The sequence below is a fragment of the Sphaeramia orbicularis genome, chromosome 8 (genome assembly GCF_902148855.1).
Source record: "Sphaeramia orbicularis chromosome 8, fSphaOr1.1, whole genome shotgun sequence".
Lineage (NCBI taxonomy): Eukaryota > Metazoa > Chordata > Actinopteri > Kurtiformes > Apogonidae > Sphaeramia > Sphaeramia orbicularis.
The window spans coordinates 12,696,308-12,718,728 of NC_043964.1; the positions used below are offsets into that span (position 1 = coordinate 12,696,308).

A 22,421-nucleotide genomic window follows, 5' to 3' on the forward strand; every position below is an offset into this window, starting at 1 on the left:
CTGTTTTCATACACACTTCCAGGTGCGTCTCTCTTTAAAAACATTTCTCTTTCCATTGTAGACATGTGGGTCACATTTTCAATTAACTTTTAAATTGGAATTGATTGCCAGGCTATTGTTTTGCCACTCTAAGTATCAAATCCCTTTTCCAGGTTTATTGACACCCTAATTCCTCAGTTATACAAGTGTCAGAGTAATTTAGGAATCTGAGGATCCTATAAGCACTGAACTAATTTGCACATAAAGAGGCAGATATTTAACATATTAAATATAATGAAAAGGGCAACAAACAAACACATAAACAAACAGCCAAAGTCTGCACAGCTTCTGTGAAGACAGGACAAAGTTATGGCTGTGTTTGTACACCAGGTGGCAGAAGACCTCCAACCAACAGCCTTTAGGAGGCGAAATTAACTGAACTGTTAGGGTTTTAGGTTGGGTCATATGGCATTATTATGATTATATAATCTGTCTGCCTGTCTGTCTGTCTGCCTGCCTGCCTGCCTGCCTGCCTGCCTGTCTGTCTGTCTGTGTGTCTGTGTGTCTGTCTGTGTGTCTGTGTGTCTGTGTGTCTGTGTGTCTGTCTGCATTAAGAAATGAGTCTAATTTAGTCTTGCCTCTGGTTTGTGTATTTCTGTTTCAGCTTAATATACTAACAGATCAGTCATTAAAACTATCTATCTATCTATCTATCTATCTATCTATCTATCTATCTATCTATCTATCTATCTATCTATCTATCTATCTATCTATCTATCTATCTATCTATCTATCTATCTATCTATCTATCTATCTATCTATCTATCTATCTATCTATCTATCTATCTATCGTTCTATCGTTCTATCATTCTATCGTTCTATCTATCGTTCTATCTATCGTTCTATCGTTCTATCTATCTATCTATCGTCTATCTATCTATCTATCTATCTATCTATCTATCTATCTATCTATCTATCTCTATCTATCTATATCTATCTATCTATCTATCTATCTATCTATCTAATCGTTCTATCTATCGTTCTATCTATCGTTCTATCTATCGTTCTATCGTTCTATCTATCTATCTATCTATCTATCTATCTATCTATCTATCTATCTATATCTATCTATCTATCTATCTATCTATCTATCTATCTATCATCTATCTATCGTTCTATCTATCGTTCTATCTATCGTTCTATCTATCCGTTCTATCTATCTATCGTTCTATCTATCTATCTATCTATCTATCTATCTATCTCTATCTATCTATCTATCTATCTATCGTTCTATCGTTCTATCGTTTCTATCTATCTATCTATCTATCTATCTATCTATCTATCTATCTATCTATCTATCTATCTATCATCTATCTATCGTTCTATCTATCTATTCTATCTATCGTTCATATCTATCTATCGTTCTATCTATCGTTCTATCGTTCTATCGTTCTATCTATCGTTCTATCTATCGTTCTATCTATCTATCTATCTATCTATCTATCTATCTATCTATCGTTCTATCGTCTATGTTCTATCGTTCTATCTATCTATCGTTCTATCTATCTATCGTTCTATCTATCTATCTATCGTTCTATCTATCGCTCTATCGTTCTATCTATCGTTCTATTGTTCTATCTATCGTTCTATCGTTCTATCTATCTATCTATCTATCTATCTATCTATCTATCTATCTATCTATCTATCTATCTATCTATCTATCTATCTATCTATCTATCTATCGTTCTATCTATCGTTCTATCTATCGTTCTATCGTTCTATCTATCGTTCTATCTATCGTTCTATCTATCGTTCTATCTATCTATCTATCTATCTATCTATCTATCTATCTATCTATCTATCTATCTATCTATCTATCTATCGTTCTATCGTTCTATCGTTCTATTGTTCTATCTATCTATCTATCTATCTATCTATCTATCTATCTATCTATCTATCTATCTATCTATCTATCGTTCTATCGTTCTATCGTTCTATCTATCGTTCTATCTATCGTTCTATCTATCTATCTATTGTTCTTTTTTTATTATATATATATATATATATATATATATATATATATATATATATATATATATATTTTTTTTTTAATTGTATCTGTATTTCTCTCTTTGCTTTTTAATGTGGACCATGAGTCTGTAATAAAGCTTATCTATTCAAATGGTCTATTCTATCTATCTATCTATCTATCTATCTATCTATCTATCTATCTATCTATCTATCTATCTATCTATCTATCTATCTGTTTGTAGGGGTTGAATTGGGTTAAACAGCATAAATCAACATAAAGGTAAAACTCAGACTACCAGGTTAAAGGCCACACTTTCCCATAAATCCACTCTTTCACACTTTTAAACCTCCTACTGATCAGACAGCTGTTAGTCACAGTCTTTCGCGCAAACTCTGTTAATCAAACTGCCTGAAGCACAATAAATGTGTATATGGGCCGTGAAGTCACGTGGGTGGGACAGTGTAATGGGATCGGAGACATGTCACTGGAGAGGACAGTGGTCCCCAGAGTCAGGTCAGGTGGACTGGACGTGTTTTCAGCCTCAGTCTGATCGTTAAACATCGATTTTCTTGGCTTAACCGCGGAGGTTTTCCAGCTCTATCAATTTGACGGAGACCAACCCGGAAGTAACGACAACCAGCCAATGAAAATAAAGGCTCCGTTGTGACGCAATAAGGGCGCGACGTAACTTCAGCGGGACTCTGTTTTATTTTGAAGGAAGGAAACAGATTCAGGTTTTCCCACGCGTGTTGCTTTGACACAGATGTGAAAGTCTGTTTTGAGGGCAGAGAGTACAACACGCTCCCACTGACAACTTTGGTGTAAGGTTTGCAAGAGTCGCGTTTTTGGCTTCCCGGGTTGTTTTGTCGCTTTTTTTTTGCGCTGTTTTGTTTATTTTTTTGCGTTTCCATGTCTAAGTTGTAACTGCACCTCAGCTCGGACTAGCGGCTCGGTTCTGCTGTCAAACTGTCCGGGACATGGATCTGTTGCATGGACTGCGAACGGACTGAAAAGTTTGGAGTTTTTCCCATAACATCCCCCCCAATACTTTTTTTTTTTACTTTTGCTTCTTTTACAGCAACTTTTCTTGTATTTCCTCCTTGTTAACTTATAAGCTAAGGACATGCAGAAGTTCAACTCCACCGGCAGCCACAGCAACACGCTGCCCCGGGACGGAGACCTCCAGCTGCGGTTAGCTGACAGCGGAGGATCCGGAGAAGGAAAGGAGAACGGAGCTGGAAAACATTTCCTCCCCAAACCTGAGGAGGAGAGTTCGTTTTGTACCAAGAGGAAGATGCTAGTCGGTTTGGATGTAATTTGTCTGTGCGTCGGTAAGGAAATCTCCTTTTACGCATTGATAATTAATGGTTTTGACGCATGGGAACACGTCTCCAGTGTTATTTAAAGGGTTGTAGTTTACTCCAGGGGTGTCAAACTCATTTTAGTTCAGGGGCCACATTCAGCTCAATTTGATGTGAGTAAAATAATATATAAATAATGTCAACACCAAACTTTTCTCTATGTTTAAGTGTAAAAAAAAAAAGTAAATTTACATTAGGAAAAGGTTTACATCTATAAACAGTCCTTTCAAACAATGTGAATAACACGAACAAACTGAAATGATAAGTGTAATTTTAACAATGTTCTGCCTCAGTTTATCGTTTACACATGTGCGTTAGAACTTATAAATCACACACTGTAAAAAATGACTGTGGAATTAACACCAAAAAAAAGTTGTAAAACTGCAACATAAAATACCTGTAAGTGACAATACAATGCAAAGTTGTTTATTTGAAAAGATTTTTGTGTTAACGATTAAATCAAATATAGCTGTAGTTTTTACAGGAAGAGTATGTGAACAAAACCAGATTTGTATGTAGGAAATATGTATTTCTATGTATATCTGTATAAATTGTAAGACCACAATGTTGAAATAACAGCGTTTTTTCTTTTTTTTTTTTTTTTAAATAAAAAAGTTATTTAAAAAATAGTAAACCTTTAACAATGTAACATTTTAAATTTGTAAATGAAAGGGTTGGTAGAGTTGGTAGAGTGGCTCGTCCAATAACGAGAGGGTTGGTGGTTCGAATCCTGGCTCCGACTGTCCATATGTCAAGGTGTCCATGGAAGACACTGAACCCTAAATTGTTCCCAGTTGGACCTGGTAGCATTGGACACCATGAAGGTGTAGAAAATGCACTAAATAAGTGCAGTCCATTTGCCATTTAAATCCAATGTTAAATCTACATGTTTAAAATGTTAAATCTACATGTTAATCTGTAAATATGTTTACAGTTGGATGTGTTTTTTACAGTATTGTTCTGGTAACCGCAGCTGTTTTTCTGTAAAAACAACAGGATTTTTTTTTTTTACAGTGCAGTGGATCTACAGATACACAAAATATTTAGTAACAGGCAGAATATTGTTAAAATTGTACTTACTTCTCCGAGGACATTTCAGGTTATTCACATTTTTTGCGATATTATACTTTGTTTTAGTCTAAATACATGAAAATATTTACATTTATTAAGAGAAACATTTGGAGTTGTCATTATTTATATGTTATTATGATCGTATTTGACCGATATGGCCTACTTAAGATTGAATTGGTCTGAATATGGAACCTGAACTAAAAGGATTGTTAATATCTTAGTGTAATTTTTGCATTTCACAAATTCATCCCAAGGGCTGGACCAGACCCTTTGGCGGGCCAGATTTGGTCCCCGGGCCACATGTTTGACACCTGTGCTCTAATATGTAACCTGAAGACTAGTTAGGAATAAAAAACAGCCAATATGTCAAGGTGAATTTACTTTAGAGATTAAAACGTCAACTCTCACGTCATCTGTGTTTGTTACATTGACTTTAACGTTGGAGAATTTGACCTTTTAAAAGACACGTCATATCTGGTGTTTTTAAAGTTTACGAAGCTTTTCCAGAAGTTCAGGGGAAACGTTTCTAATGGGCTGAAAACTTTAGTCCCCCCGGTACACGTGGGGGCAAGAGGATGAGGAGGAGGGAGTAGGAGGAGGGTGGAGGAGGGAAGAGGAGGAGGAGGGGGCTCAGCTGGCAGGAGCAGAGTTGTCCCGGGAATTCATCTGTTTCCATGGAAACCCCAAAGTTCCCGGGAGAAGAACGTGGGAATGGGGATAAAAACATGCCCCGTGCCGAAAATTACCTCTGTTCACTGAGCCTCTGCTGTAGCCTCTCTCACTGGATCTAAACTGAATGTCAACCACAAATAATTTTACTGGGCTTCAGCTGGAAACATGTCCAGGTCTATAATTCAGTCAAATTAACCAACACTTTCATTATGGGGAATTAGAAAGACCAGCAAAAACATGTGTGGACAGAATCTGACCTCTAACACAACCATAATAGTAGAGGTCAAAACAAAGAGTGTGTTTTAAATCATTTGCTGTGACATTTTGTCAGTTTGATTGATTATTTATAAAGAATTTAAAGTCCAAATTGTTTTATTTCTGCCTCTTATTTTTGAATATTCTCTACTTTCTTTACTCTGTTATGACTGTAAACTGAATCTCCTCGGCTTGTGGACCAAACAAGTCATATGAGGACATTATCTTGGGCTTTGGGAAACACTTATTGACATTTATAGTCCAGACAACAACGGATTAAATAAGAAAATAACATGACTTATCATTAGTTGCCAGCTTACATCAGTGTCACTTACAGGCTGATATTGAAGTGTCTTTGAATAACTTATCTTTTGGGGTTTTTGCATAATGAAAATGAAATAAATAGGTTACTTTCTAGTTCAGTTCAGTGGAAAAATGCTGGAACACAGTTGGAAAAGTTGCATAATAATCTGTATTTATGCCCCCCAGGGTAAACATTTGATAGTGGAACTGAACTTTTTATTGACAGAAAAAGCACCTGAATCTTACAGAGCTACTAGAGATTACATAAAGAGCAGACTTATCCAGACAAAACGCTTCAGCTCTAATGTGTGTGTGGGAAAGTGCTTAACGTAGAGGTTATGGGAAAAGAATTTAAGGCTAAATGTCGTTTTTGAATTAACATGTAGGTTATATTTTAATGATTTTAAAGAGCTGTAAATGTACATAGGGTTTGAGTAAATGTAATGGACTGCTTTTTCCTCTGGTGGGTTGAATGGGGAACCTGCTGGAGGTGCTGAGTGTCAGTTTATGACCTACATTGCTGAACTGGGACATTTGATGCAGCGTGAGGCAAAATATAATTTCATAAGTTTCATGCCGTCATCTCACATGACTGTGACAGGGAAGGGAAGATCGGTGTTGTGTTATTGGAACCGGCTGCAGACATGAGAGAGGCGGAACCTGTCTAGGCAGACTGACAGGTCTGCTGCCTTGTTGGCAGTTGAAGCATAGGAAACGGCCCGGTAGACAAAACGACAGTGTGAGGCAGTGAGTTTCATTGGATTTTATTCTTCACCCCTGCAGGTATGCTATTAGCTGTTCACTCTACGCACTCTTCAGCAGCTTTGTTGTGTGTTTAGGAAGTGGCCTGTGATGAAGCATCATGTCAGCACGATATAGGAAATGGTCTGCCACAGTCCTCAGCAGACAAATGCTGGCACGCCACTCGCTCACTCACATAGTCACATTTACCCAGATCTGTCTTAACCTTCCTCTTTTTAGATCCCATCACTCAGATGAGAGCTGCACCTAATGATTGTGTTATGAAATAATTAGCAGTGTTCCTTTTTTTTAACAACTAGTCACTTATGAGAGCATATTAGTGACACTTTAGGGCAGGGGTGTCAAACTCGTTTTAGTTCAGGGGCCAGATTCAACTAAATTTGATCTGAAATGGGCCAGACCAGTAAAATAATAACAGAATAATATATAAATAATGTCAACTCTCAAACTTTTCTCTGTGTTTTAGAGCAAAAGAAGTAAATTTACATTATGAAAAGGTTTACATCTACAAACTATCCTTTCAAAAGATGTGAATAACATGAACAAACTGAAAAAATAAGTGTAATTTTAACAATATTCTGCCTCAGTTTATCATTTACACATGTACATTATAACTTACAGATCACAGTGGATCTACAAATACACAAAACATTTAGTAACAGGCAGAATATGGTTAAAATTACACTTATTTTTCTTAAGAAATTTCAGGTAGTTCATATTTGTTCAGGTTATTCACATTTTTTGTTATATAAATTATACTTTGTTTTAGTGTAAATACATGAAAATACTTACATTTACAAAGAGAAAAATTTCCAGTTGTCATTATTTATATATTATTATGATAGTATTTTACTGGTCCTGCCCACTTGAGATTGAATTGGTCTGAATGTTGAACCTGGATTGTTAATATTTGAATGTAATTTTTGCATTTCACAAATTCATCCCAAGGGCCAGACTGGACCCTATGGCGGCCCGGATTTAGCCCCCGGGCCGCATGTTTGACACCTGTGCTTTAGGGGTAAAAAATGACAAATGTGTGTGCTATTCTAGGAAAATAATTCACATATTTCCAATGACAAACTTGAATCTTCTCTGAGATTATACAGTCACACATTTGCTATAAATAAGTAACATTATCTGAGATATTAGTCACACTTTAATGAGGAAAAAACCTTTTTTTTTTCTTTAGACATAACAAAGTCAGGAAATCTGGCAAATTGTTAAATTTAATGTTACTCCTTTTCAAATATCACTGAACTGAAAAAATGATTACCAAACACTTTGCTGTTTCTTTTTTTTTTTTTTTTTTGATGGACAGTGCAACTGAACTAATGTGTAACAAATCTTTCAGTGCAGCGTAAGTACTAAGAGCTTGGCATTAAATGATACGCTCAACTGTAATGCCTACACTTGCTTCTGACAGAGCTTATTAAGTCTGAGGTTACTTACGGTTTCCAGTTCGCCTGCATGTATCGTGCCTCGTCTCTGTCTCTTTTACCCATCATGTCAGTCATCAGCAGACCCTGACCATGACTCATCAGACCTGAATGTCATCACTTATTGGAAGTGAACTGGGCCTTTCTTTGAGCTAAACCCACTTATCTCTGACTAAACCGATTTTCCCTTAAAAATGTCACCAACAGATTCCCCCAGACTTTTGACCCGCCAACGTAATTCATCTTGTAAAAGGGGCTCATTCACGACTGTAACTGTGGAATTTTAGCCTGAAGCATCCTGAACTCATTATGTTTTCAGCTGAAGTGACACCCCATAATGATCCAAGGCAGCTTTCATAGCGTTTATTTATGACTTTTTAGTGTTTACTTCACATAAATAAAGACGTTGCATAACGTTTAATACTGCGTGGCATCAGTTTATCTCCGGAATTCTGGCATAATAGAACGTTCAGTAAGCGGTCCGACTCAGGTTACCTTGATCGTACTCTTTCTCAACACTGGGCTTGCCTAACACTGTTGCATTTCAGTAAAACGGTGTTGTGCTGTTCTGACACGCATATGATGGATGCTTCACAGAGATGGATTGTTCTGGTTCAGCTCAGTGTCAGTAACATCCATGTATCCTTCAAATACCTGAACTCAAGTGTTTGCTTGTGTGTTAATTCACGCATTCCTAGTGGGACTCTGGGGGTTTTGACCAGAGCGTGAGCTGACACAATCCACGCCCTGTGGCCGCACCTAGACGATCTAGCGTCCAGCAATTCAGAGGTCAGGAGGTGTCGGGTGTTTGTCATATCTGCCATGCGTGCAGAAACAAGCCTCCCAGACTGCACTGCTGTTTGCCTCCTGCACAGGTGGTCCTTACTCTGTCATCACCCCAATAAAACCAGTTATTGGCTCTCTTAAGAGTAATTGGGAAATGATTGGAAGCGGCTCATGAAAAGGCCACCATTAGAGCGATTATCCTCCTACACTTGACCCTCTTCTAGAGGTTAATTACGAAATAGTTTCTTTTTCCACACCTGATATTCAGAGACATAAACGCTGGCAAAACATAATACTTAAGCAAATCTTTTTAACACAAGGAAGCTGTTGAAATCGATAGCATTTCTTAGGAACTGAACTAGTTCTTGGATTCTTTAAAAAGAGAGGCGGAATTGGCTGATCACTGTTGTGTATGAGTGTGTTTTTGTTCCAAGACGTGAAGCAGCATGCCAGGACTAGAGGACCGGTATCTACCTAACTGATCAGCCAAATCTTAGAGGACTCCCTTTTTTTTCCAGCTTCTCTTTACTTCCCCCACAATCCCCTCCTTCCTTCTCAATTTTTTTTTTTCCTTCTGAGTCTATTTTGGAGCCTAAGGTGTTGCTGCACTTTGGCGAGGCGCATTTTATTGTGCGCATTTTATGTTTACGTGTGCGTTTTGGGCAGGTGGCGGGTTTTATGTTCGAAGATGCCTCACTGTGTTCTTTTGGCAGAAAAAGCCGCCAAGTGAGTGAGACAGCGGGAGGCCGACACGTCACAGCATGTTGCAGCGCGTAGGGCCAGAATACTAAATTGTGTGTGTTTATGAGTGTGTGTGTGTGTGTGCGTGCTTAGGAGTGAAAGTGTGGGTGTGGATGTTTCTTGTGTGTATGTGTCATTGCAGCTGCTATGTAGACACCCTACTACAGCTGCCATGTGCGTACTGTTTGTTGACAAATTCGCCGGTCCTGTTTTCGCTGCGCGTTTTAGGCCTTGATCAAACACTTGGAAGTTATGGAACACGTTGGCGTCGCTGCGCGGCAGACAGATGGAGAGCCATTAAAAATGTCTCAGTCAAATCATTAGCTGGTGGAGGAAGTGATTTTTGCTGACTCTCTTTTGTTAGTTTGTTAATGCATCTCCTCTCCATCTGACAGCACTGCAGAGATTCAGGCATCCATTAGCTGCACCCTTCCTGAAACAGGCTGCATGGGCTGTACTTCCACCGTACTTTGCTGTCAGTATGTCTTCCCTCACCCATTAGTGCACCAGAGCCAGCGAGGGCCTTAGAAATGTCTCAGTTGCCTGGAGGATGAGGCAGGGTTATTAAAGTTAATGAAAAATAAGGCTAGAACTAAAACTGGCAAGGGGAAAAAATAATTGATATAAAAATAAAAGTTTTCAAAAACATGAAAAGTAAATAAAAAAGTTAAGTGCCCAGTGCAGCACAGACTGAGGTTAAATAAAACTGCAGGTAAAACCATCTATACCACTGATAAAAAAGATCTAGAACAGTGTTTTTCAACCTTGGGGTCGGGCCTGGAATTTAAATGGGGTCGCCTGAAATTTCTAGTAATTGATAAAAACAAAAACAAAACTTAATAAATAAAAATATATGGTGAGTTGAGAGAGACAATCCCAATCCATAAAAGACATGACAAACTGTGAAGCTGAAACTGAAGCACTGTGGTTCTGTTTATCTGTCACATGTTCATTGTGGTCGGTTTCAGATGCTGCAGCTCTTTCATAATTCATACTTTGAGTTCTTGTTTGTTCAGTATTAATTGTCAACCTTGTAAATACGAGCTGGACTGACTGTACATATCCTGACCGAGGAAAATCAAATTCTCACTTTGTACAGTAATCTACACCTGGCTTTTCTGCCTCCGTCCATAATAATATACATTATATAGACTAAATGTCATCTAAAATTAATTTTTATTTGCAACATAGTATAGCAAACTATTACATGAGCAAAAACAAATTAATTAAATTTAAAAAAAAAAAACGTCTCTGTTTTGAATGTCTGGGGTCGCCAGAAATTTGTGACACTAAAATGGGGTCACGAGCCAAAAAAGGCTGGGAACCGCTGATCTAGAATGAAGACAATAATAACAGACTAAAGTGCATATAAACTTTTATGTTTTTCTAAGTCATATTTTATGTTTTGCATCATTTTATTCTACCCCTTTCAGCTTCTGCTTATTCAATGTTTATGTGTGAAACACTAAAACTAAATACTTACGCAAATAAAATAAGACTATAAACGTCAAAAAACAATATTAACTCACACGATATGATACTATATTTAATCTAACATTAGAGAAATCCATTTTTATGTAATATTATATGATATATGTATGTTATGTATATTATTATTCTGTCACAAATCGCACTCTTTTTCATCATGTCGTTGATGCTTTGTGTTTTTCCAGATGGATTCAGGCAGGAAGTTTGCACGAAGGTAACACAAACAGAGGTGAAGTGCTACAACTTCTGCTGTGTCCCATGGGACCACGAGGCAAATGATTGATGATTTTTTTTATCCTTTTCGTGCCACCATTTAAACACATGATGTTTATCAGCTTAAAAGGTAATTTTGTAAGTAACAAAAATTGCAATTTGTTGTAATAACAGGGAAGTAACATTGAGTATTTAGTGAATCTCTTTCTGCATCCATCGTCTCACATGAAATACGTCACAAAAACTGAAAAAACTATCACCTCGACATATTTCACATTCATTCTTCGAGACTGAATCAAAAAAGTATTAAAAGATGCAAAAATCACTATAATCATGTTGAAGCTGCAGTGACTCTGAACAGATTGTGGAGAGAGACGGTTATGATGACATAATTTACCCGACTGCCTTCCTATTTGTACACTTTTACAGTTTGTCTGTCTTGTAAAATTATCTTAGAGGTTAGAAGAGTTAACTCATTTTATTATCCCTATAGGGGAATATAGTCTCTACATTTTACTCATCCTAATGCATACACACAATACCTAGCATTAGCATGTAATACACATTATACATACGTCAAACATGTAAATGATGCGTAATCCAAAAAAAAAAAAAAAGTTTCTCACCATTGACTGCAATACGATTTTTTTCTAAAATGAGGTCACATGGGGCACAGCCAGAGGGGGAGGCACTGCAGCTCTCTATAAACATGTTGTATCGAAGATGACGACCAATGTTGGATGTTAATCAACCAGTATCACCCCTCCCCCCCAGAAGTTTAAGCACTGAAAATCAATCATGCATGTCAAAAATGTCACTTTATTAAAAACCAGAAGTGGTGAATTCAGCATCTAGTTCCTAAATACAAGTCAGTTATTCCACTTTAGTCTTCTAATATTAACTTTTCCAACTTCTGCTGATGCTAGTAGCTTATAAAACTGTTGGTCCTATTGGTGACTGTTAATCGTCCAAACCAGGTAATGATTCAGAATAATGAACTGGTCCGTCACTAGAAAAAAGTGAATGTGACGGAATGGGGTCATTCTGAATAGGGATTATTTGCATGAAGAAAATAATCAAATGCAATAAACTAGGGATGCACCGATACCAGTATTGGGCATCGGCTCCGATACTCAGTGTGTGTACTCATATTCGTACTTGTAAAAGTAATTCGATACAAATGCACCGATACCACTTACGGCCGTGTGATATTCACAGTTCAGTGCAGCAGGTACAGCAGGTGGAATAATGTGTGGGGAGTGTGAAGAGTGTGGAGATTTAACCAAATAAATGACGGTGATAAAAGTAACGCTGACTGCAAGTAACGCTACAGACACAGACAGATACGGACGCAGCCTTCTGTCCGTCCTCTGCGTACATTCCATCCATTTTCCAGGTGCTGGCAGATGCATACCCAGACGGAGAATATCAGCGGGAATACGGAGCAGTGCAGATCGCCACCAGCAGAAGTGAAAACGAAACTTATCGCTCATTTATCTTTTCTCTAACTGCTGAAGCTAAGCTTTTAAACCTTACTAGCGAAAATGCTGCAATTAGTGATGGGACTTTTGGCTCTTTGAAGGGAGCCGTTCAGTCAGGAGCTGTTCACTGAAAAGAGCCGTTCAAAAGACCGGCTCTTTTATGTTTTTTGCATTATTTTGAAACATCAATGTTTTATAGTCAGATATTACCGGCTGTGATGAAACAGATGGCCACCACTTTGGACTGGGTATAGCTTCAGGCTGTGTGTAATATATGAGGATGCACACACTGTTTGGCTCACGACGGAGTTCATTGTGGCCGGCGATATCGAACGGGCCATTTGCTCCGATGCTCGCCTTTAACCCGTTCATGCATAGTGGTCACTACAGTGGACAGATATCCCACAGCTGTTCTCTTGTATAGTCATGGGTTTTGTCGTTTTACTTGCATATCAGCCAACATAGTGGACGCTAGTGATGGGACTTCTGGCTCTTTGAAGGGAGCTGTTCAGTCAGGAGCCGTTCACTGAAAAGAGCCGTTCGTAAGATTGGCTCTTTTATGTTTTTTGCATTATTTTGAAACACCAATGTTTTAATGACTAAAAAGGCTACATGTGATGATTGACATTACATTTTGAAGGTGTTTAATTGGCGCGGCAGTAAATATTATCTTACCATAAAAAGAATAGTTAGTTCAAATGTGTGGGCTAAATACATGACATGAGAGGTGACATTAGGCAAATGCTGGAATTTGACAAAAAACATCACGGTACATTATGTGGACTAGTCTGTAGCCTAAAAATGAAGAAGAAAATAAAACATTTTCTTATGAAATAAAATTTTATTCTCCTCAAAACAAGAACAACAAATGTGTGTAAACATACGGAAAAAATTGCACAAAACACAACAGTGATTAATCGCTGCAATTCCTTGAATACCTGAACTATAATGCAATTCTCAGAACAAGAACAGTATGTTGGTAAACATACAGAAAAAATGCACAAAACATGCTCGAACATTCTCCTCCTGCCCAATGCCTCCCCAGTGACGCTAAATTGACAGGCAATCGGACATTCCCTCCTTATAAAAAAAAAAAAAAAAAAATGAACAGGTCTTTACAAAGACTCAGTTCCCATTGTTCATTTCAAAGAGCCATTCAAAAGATTCGAATCGTTGGTGAACGTCACATCACTGGCTGCAATATTAGTATCACATTAGTGTTGCCTCTGTTGTCTCCATGTTTGTTATTACTGACTTTCTTCTTCTTCTTCTTCTCAAAAAACTTTACTCTTCTTCATGGTATTTGTCCAGTATGGTTAATTAAGAGCGGCGCCCCCTGGTGGATTAATTGAGAAACGCTCATTCCGACACATTAAATGTCAGTAGCAGTACCTTGTTCCAGTTAGACTAATGACTATGACAATAAAGCACATTTACAAAAGGAACTAAGAACTGGAATGGGATTATTAAGTACTCGTATCGGTACTCGGTATCGGCAAGTACTCAAATGTAAGTACTCGTACTCGGTCTGGAAAAACGTGGTATCGGTGCATCCCTACAATTAACATTTTTAATTGAATTTACAGAAACATGTGTTGTAAATGTGTACTGTAACAGATACTGGTAAAAAAAAATAAAATAAATCCATATACTGTGATAGAAGATTTCGACCTCCCGCCTCTGCTTTGAGATGAGGGGCAAGTGAGAGCCTGACTGAGGGAACAGCCTGAGGCAAGGAGAGTAGCAGGAGGGCTGGCAAGAGCGCTTTCTGGAGAACGGATGGAGAATCTACAGTAGGGTTCAGAGGTCAGACCCAGGGGCGCCTGAGGGAACATGTACACAGCTGTCTGTTTACGTCTTAGAGAGGAAGAAGTACTTCGAGAAGCGTAGGAAAAGGTTCAGACAGTAAACAGCTTCAAATGTACTTTTAATGAGGCAGCTGCAATCTTCTCCTCGATGAAGGTTTCATAAGTGCCCCGGGTGGTCCATAGGTATTAGTAGTAATGAGTGAATTAAGATGTGAGCAGCACTCTGATCCCCAGTGCTCATTAGCTAGAATGGGTCTGGAGAGGCGTGCTATCAGCCTGAATCCGAACACAGCTTGTAGCCCTGCCTCCTTCCACAGTCTGTCAAAACTAATGACTCGTCCTCTTCTGTGTCTCCCCCTGCGAGGGGAACAGCCCCCCCTTGGCGCCACGGTATTGTTACCCATCATCGGGAACATTTTATCATTTGTCACATCTCACCTGATGGATCTCTCTTTTCTTTTATCCTCCCAAGAGCTGCTCTGATGTTGTTCCAGGGCACGTTCCCCCTGCAAACCAAAACATAGCGACAGAACATCCCCTGCAGCCCCACGACTCCTTCCATACATACTGCTACAATCAGGCTACTCCACGCCAAATACCTCCCCGCAGTCTCGACCGCAGGCCTTTTGTCGTTCTCACATTGCAGACTGCCAGCCCTCACCTCGCTGCCTACACCCGTACCCTCACCTTCACACCACAAAACCCACCAGAGAGCAGCCTTTAAAGTTTTCGAAGGTGCATACCAGAGTGGCGGGTGCTTTATGTTCCTGCTGAATCAGACATCTAGACAGACAGTCCACTTTAGACCTCACCACTCATGCCCTGAACTCCAGAGCCGGGCTCCAGGAAGCAGGTCAGTGAAGTGTGGAGAGAACAGAAGCAGCTGTGGGAAGTATGTCTCCTCTGGCCGGTGGCAACAGTAACAGTGGTGGGGGCAAGTGAGAGCTCTCCTGGTGCGTCGGTGGAAAGTAAAGCAGCGTAAAGTTAAGACTACCAAAAAATAAAAAACTTAGAAAGTACAGTTTTGTTTTACTTCGTCAAAGTGTGTGCAATTTGAAGACACACAGATTCTAACAATTAAATAGGTCAAGGTCAAGGTAGCATCTATAGAACATTTAAAACAACCCAAAGTGCCCGAAGTACGGAACAAAGTTGTAGTGTAGTAATAAAATAAGAATAAATACAAGATATACTAAAACCGATAAAAACAGGTACACAACTAGAAAAGCACTCGGGGACCGCAGACCTCCGCCAAGGCAGATCAGTGGAAATTTTCATCCAAATCCGTCCATAACTTTTTGAGTTACCTTGCACACAGACAGACAGACAGACAGACAGACAGACAAACAGACAAACCAACGCCGGCAAAAACGTAACCTCCTTGGCAGAGGTAACTAGAAGCACTCGTAGAGCACAGACCTCCGCCAAGGCAGATCAGTGCCCACCCACCCCCGATCACCCCCCAAATTTAATCATTTGTTCCTTCTGGCAGTATCAACATTTCCTGAAATTGTCATTCAAATTTGTCCATAACTTTTTGAGTTATCTTGCACACAAACAGACCTCCTCGGCAGAGGTAATAATAGGAAAAATAGCATTTAAAACACAACCAGAAGATAAAACAGATAAAAGTCACACACTTGTAAAGCCAGTGCAAATAGGTGTGGTTTAAAAGAGATTTAAAGTGCTTAATGGACTGTGCACATGTGATTTGTAGGGGCAACGTGTTCCAAAGACTTGGATCTGCCACAGAAAAGGCTCTGTCACCTTTAATCTTCAGACAGGTTTTTGGTACATCTAAAACAGCGGTCGGCAAGCTTTACAACCTAGAGCCATTTTTGTCTCAAAAGAAGAAGGGGTAAGAAAGAGCCACATTTGGCCCAGGACACTGATCTACAATCAGGCAATTTGAAGATTGTGTTTCTCTTTGCCAGAATGCGCACAGTTAAAAGCTCTGAAAGGTAAGGGGGGGGGTCAAACCATTCAGACATACAGTTAAATTGGCAAATTGGTAACATTTACAAATTAATGTGAAAATGACATACAGTTTTTAACTCTTTAGGCACCAGATTTTCTTTTTTTTTAAGACTTTGGCACTAAAGGGGTTAATATTGTTCATTCATTCAATCATTCGTTTGCTTATTTCGAGCATTTACAGAATACATGGAAATTCAAAATTCCCAAAAAAATCATTCATCTATACTCGAAAAGGAGTGGGAAGCAGAAAAACTTATTTAATCCCACCCCCATTCTCATCATTAAATAACTTAACATAATAACATTTTAAATACTCACTCCTGTCCTTTGACTTCAAGCTAGAGCAATAAACAAAATAGGCCTATACCAAATTAGAATGAACTCATTTGACAGTATTTACATTATAGAACTGAAATGTGTGTAAAAAAAATAGAAACAAAGTAGATTCCTGGTGATGTTACCACGGGCAACAGTTAACAGTAAGTAAGTTTATACTTCTTCCTACTCCTTTTCGACCATGCAAAATTCAGACTTCTGTGTGCTTGGAGATAGATTCTGTCCATTTGAATGTTTTATTTTGTTTTTATTTTTATTATTATTATTTTTTTTTTTTTTTTGCATGTTTGAAATAAAAATAAATAAAGACATAAAGACATAACAGTCAATTTACATGATAATTACATACCAACAATGGTAAAAACAAAAAAAAACACAATACCACAAGTGGTAAAGAACAGCAATAATTACATACCAACAATGGTAAGAAAACAAAAAACAACTACAATACCACAAATGGTAAAGGGCAGCACATACCAGCAATGGGAATAACAATACCAGAGGGTAATGGACAACACATACCAACTAGATGAGGAACAACAAGCACACATTAACATATAACACAGAATACTGATGTAACAGTACTAAGACCCTCCATCTTTATACTGAGACCAGACCATATTTTTCTATAACAGTTTAAATCGGTGGATATTTTGGCATTACTCGTGTTGGATGTCCAGACTGTTCCAAAGTTTCACTCCTCATACCGACAAACAAAAACGTTTACGAGTGGTTCGAAATTTGGGTAATGCAAAATCTCCCTCTCTCCCTCTCTCCCTCTCTCCCTCTCTCTCTCTCTCTCTTTGTTGGTGTCTGAACACTTCATGCTATTTTCAGGTGTGAGTAAATGTAACATGATCGCACATGTAATGCGTTACCTCTGAGGATGCACGTACTCATGTCTTTTCTTCATATCGTGTCGCTCTGTCACTAAGCACTAGCAGTAGCATTGACAGGGTCGATCTGTGCTCGATGACCACAGTTAATTTTCATTAGAGACACACAGACCACTCAACAGTATATTGAACTCGACTTAGCACTATTGAAAAAGAACTGATTGTAGTGTAGCTGCACTCAGATAAAGTCCCTGAGCTGTCATGTCATCAGACAGGTCTTTTGTACAACAGATAACTATCAGCCACTGCCATCGGTGACTGTTATCTTATCTGCAGACAGGCCTGATGCCAGCAAAACAAGTGAATATCAGCCAAGAAGGATGTTCGGTACTCACCAATAGATCAGTGCATCCCTAATTATTCATGTTTATCTATAATAGTGGTGAAAACAACAACTCCCATGATCCTACGCTTCGTCACGGTGTCATGTACTACTATGTGTTTTGATAGACTTCAGCAGAAAATACATGTTGTGTGATTAGTGCTTTTTTATTTTATTTTGTATTTGGGCATTTTCATAAGTCACTAGTGGCTTTTCCATTGGACATATGCGCAAAACTTTACCGATACTTACTGTACACCAGGAAACTGAATCATTTAAAACTTTTCTTCTTCGCTTGTTATAACATCCATCAACATCAGGGGTTTCTTTATTCACGTGACTCTAGTTGCGGAAGAAGGTCTTTCCATTGCAGTTTTGTGTGATATACAAAGTAAACCACCTCTTGCCAGCACAAAAACTTTTCATCAAAAGAATGAAAGTTTTGGTGAAATTTTCATTTTTCCATTAGGCAAATTTTTGTAGTTATATTCACGCAATTTGAGGGTCAATGGAAAAGCGACTACTGTGTATGGATTCATGCGGCATTTGTCTGTAGAAGTAAGAAAAACTTGAATCACATCAGTCGTCACTTTTCCATTGACCCTCAAATTGCGCGACTATAACTTGCGCATAAAAATTTACCTAATGGAAAAATGACAATTTCACTAAAACTCTTGTTTTTCGAATAAAGGTTTTTGCGCTGGCAAGAGGTGGGTTTTTGGTTGTAGCGCAATTGGTATATCTCACGAAACTGCAATGGAAAGACCTTTTTCTGTAACTAGAGTCATGCGATTAAAAAAAAAAAAGTATGTTGACATATGTTACAACAAGCGAAGAAGAAGAGTTTTTAAGGAAACATGACAATTTCACCAAAAGTCTCATTTTTCGATTAAATGTTTTTGTGCTGGCAAGAGGTAGTTTTTGGGTGTAGCGCAAATGGTATATCCTCCTGAGACCCAGCGATGCATTTTTGTCCTCTGCAGTGGACAAGAGTTTCACAGCTTTACTTAAAAAAAAAGAAAAAAAAAGTCCACTGAAAAGGACATTGTATAAAAATTTTTTAAAAAATGTATCTGACAGAATTGTTGCATCATGCTGTTTCCAATTAAGGCAATTTTAATGTAAAATGGTGAAAATGTTTACTTACTGGGTCTCAGGAGGATATCACGCAAAACTGCAATGGAAAGACCTTTTTGCGCTACTAGAGTCAGGTGAATTAAAAAAATGGATGTTGACGGACGTTACAAGAAGCGAAGAAGAAGAAGAAACATGTCGCGGTATATGTGGACACACTAGGAAACTGAATAATTTATACATTTAGTACGAGATAGAGGGGTAATATATAATAATAATGAATATATCTGTAAATCAACACCGTATTTACGTTCGTCACCATGTTTATGGAACGACTTCTCGTGTCATCGCGCGATAATAAACAAATCATTGCATTTGTGATTTAATGGAAAAACCAACATTACTCAGTTCTGGTTTTTTTTACATTTAGCAAATATTGGTAAAGTTTTGCCCAGATGTCCAATGAAAAAGCAACTAGTTTTATAAAACCGCTTGCTTTACCTGAATATTGTGGGAAGTAAGTTGCATGTTTGTTAAAAGTTAGTAGCAGTCGCATGCTGTTGGTGTATGGAGGCACGGTGTATGGAGGTACACGGTCCAGCTGCAGTCAACGTTGACGATAACAGATGCATTAACAGAGAAGACAAGATCCAGCAGTGTTCAGACTCCTCAGTACCTTTGTTCTTCACTGATTCATCTCTTTATGCTGCCATCGGGGCAGACACAACAGATCAGTCTCACATGACAATGCGTCCAATTATGGGTGTATATCAGTAGAGAGGATGGGGGGGGGGGGGCTTACTCACCCTTATCCCACCTTTTTTACTACCTGTGTCAGCCCACCAAGGAAGCACAGTAAAAAGCAACACCCTGGAACACTTGCACGCTCCTTTAATTGGGTTGTGATAGTTTATGCTTTGCCAATCATAATCACAGCCTCGGCGTGAATGACTTCACCTCTTGTTAAAGTGTTACTTTCCTTGCCTTCCTGGCTTCTTTGTGTGTTTGAACCTGCGTGATGGTGCGTACAGCCTCCTCACGGATTGCCTCTCCAAACAAAGACGTTTTTTTTTTTATATATCAGATGAAACATAAAAGACTTCCCCTAAGGTACCTGACTCAGACTGAATGCTGTCTACATAAAAGACCAGATAAAGGCTAGCTTACGGAGCGCGCTTTGTACAGCTACAGCCGTTACTGTACACATAATAGTACAAGCCCACCCAGTCCAACTGCACACGGCTGTTTACGAGCACGTTCGGAACAGTGTCACACAGCCTTCTTTCAATGTTGTTACCGAGGATTATCACGCTCGCGAAGATTTAAATTACAACACTTCGCGACTCAGTTCACCGGCTTATTATTTTTTTCTCCAAGGTTGACTTGAAGGTAAACAACAAGCTTAACATGTAGTTGGGAAACACTGGCACATACAGGCTGGTGAGAGGCCCAGAGAGGGTGGACCACCCCTGAAGGAAGCTGTAGACAGAACTAGGCTGCAGACCAGGCTCAGCCCAGTCCTAAGCCTGCAGGCCAGATGGACCCATGTTGACAGGTCAGTAATTGTTTGCCCCCTAGTTCTATTAAAGGCCCAAACTAGAACACAAGGTCCGTACAGTCAGATATTATCGGCTGTGATGAAACAGATGGCCACCACTTTGGACTGGGTATAGCTCCGGGCTGTGTGTAATATATGAGGATGCACACACTGTTTGGCTCACGACGGAGTTCATTTTGGCCCGCGATATCGAACGGGCCGTTTGCTCCGATGCTCGCCTTTAACCCGTTGACGCATAGTGGTCACTACAGTGGACAGATATTCCACAGCTGTTCTCTTGTATATTCATGGGTTTTGTCGTTTTACTTGCATATCAGCCAACATAGTGGACGCTAGTGATGGGACTTCTGGCTCTTTGAAGGGAGCTGTTCAATCAGGAGCCGTTCACTGAAAAGAGCCGTTCATAAGACTGGCTCTTTTATGTTTTTTTGCATTATTTTGAAACACCAATGTTTTAATGACTAAATAGGCTACATGTGATGATTGACATTACATTTTAAAGGTGTTTACTTGGCACGGCAGTAAATTTTATCTTACCGTAAAAAAGAATAGTTAGTTCAAATGTGTGGGCTAAGTCCATGACATGAGAGGTGACATTAGGCAAATGCTGGAATTTGACAAAAAGCATCACGGTATATTATGTGGACTAGTCTGTAGCCTAAAAATGAAGAAGAAAATAAAACATTTTCGAATGAAATAACATTTTATTCTCCTCAAAACAAGAACAATAAATGTGTGTAAACATACAGAAAAAATTGCACAAAACACAGCAGTGATTAATCACTGCAATTCCTTAAATACCTGAACTCTAGTACAATTCTCAGAACAAGAACAGTATGTTGGTAAACACACAGAAAAAATGCACAAAACACAAAAGCGATTTATCATTGCAATTACTTACATACCTTAACAACTGTAGAGCATTTTCCCTCAGAACAAGAACAATAAATGCACAAAATTGCACAAAACACAACAGTGATTAATCACTGTTATTAATCAAAAAAAAAAAAAAAGAATGGCTCTTTACAAAGACTCGGTTCCCTTCGTTCATTTCAAAGAGCTGTTCAAAAGATTTGATTCGTTCGTGAACGTCACATCACTTGTGGACGCTTATGCATCCTCCCGAACACTGCAGTTTATACAGTTATTGTAACTTTGCTGCTCATGATAAACCTGATCTGCAGTAACATGTTTTAGTGTAAATCAGTTGCTAATTGTTATTAATTAACAGTTTTCTGAAACAGAAAGGTTTTTTTGCATATCCTCCTGAGACCCAGCAATGCATTTTGTTCTCTGTAGGGGACAAAAGTTTGACAGTTTTACTTAAAAAAAAAAAAAATGCTGTGCGTTACAAAGGACATTCCATTAAAAAAAATCAATCAATAAATAAAAAGTTATTTTAAAAATGTATCTGAAAAAACAGTTGCATTATGCAGTTTCCAATCAAGACAATTTTTTTAATGTAAGAAAGCAAAAACTGTCAAATTCCTGGGTCTCAGGAGGATATTATCTCCATGAAATGAGTAATAACTAATATTAGAGTATGATAAAATGTGAGAAAGCATTAGCAATTTGCAATTAGCTGCATTAAAAATGTTTTTATTTCATAGTTTTCACACAGTTTATCACTTTCTGATAATGAGTTTTAAATACATGTTTCTTTGCTTCAAAAATTCAAAAAATTCAAAAATGTCCAGCTAAGTGGACATTTTTGTGACTCCATGAAAAATAGGTTCATAAAAAAAAAAAAAGTATTTGCATTGTTTTTTTCATGCCTGAAGAGGAATAAAAACACTCGAGAAAAAAATATTGACTAAGGTTCTCATAATTCATGCATGAAAGGGTTAAGGTTGTTTGATTATATGTGGTT

General features: G+C 38.4%; 1 protein-coding gene across 1 annotated transcript in view; it reads left to right on the forward strand.

Annotated features, from left to right (window-relative positions):
* The first annotated feature begins 2,547 nt into the window (after nt 1-2,547).
* The window catches only part of ppap2d (phosphatidic acid phosphatase type 2D), a 51,778-nt gene continuing 31,904 nt past the window's right edge, over nt 2,548-22,421 (forward strand). The window contains exon 1 of the mRNA XM_030142005.1: nt 2,548-3,342. Coding sequence (XP_029997865.1) covers nt 3,135-3,342 — 208 coding nt within the window. The 5' untranslated portion in view covers nt 2,548-3,134. The remainder of the gene's footprint in view (nt 3,343-22,421) is intronic.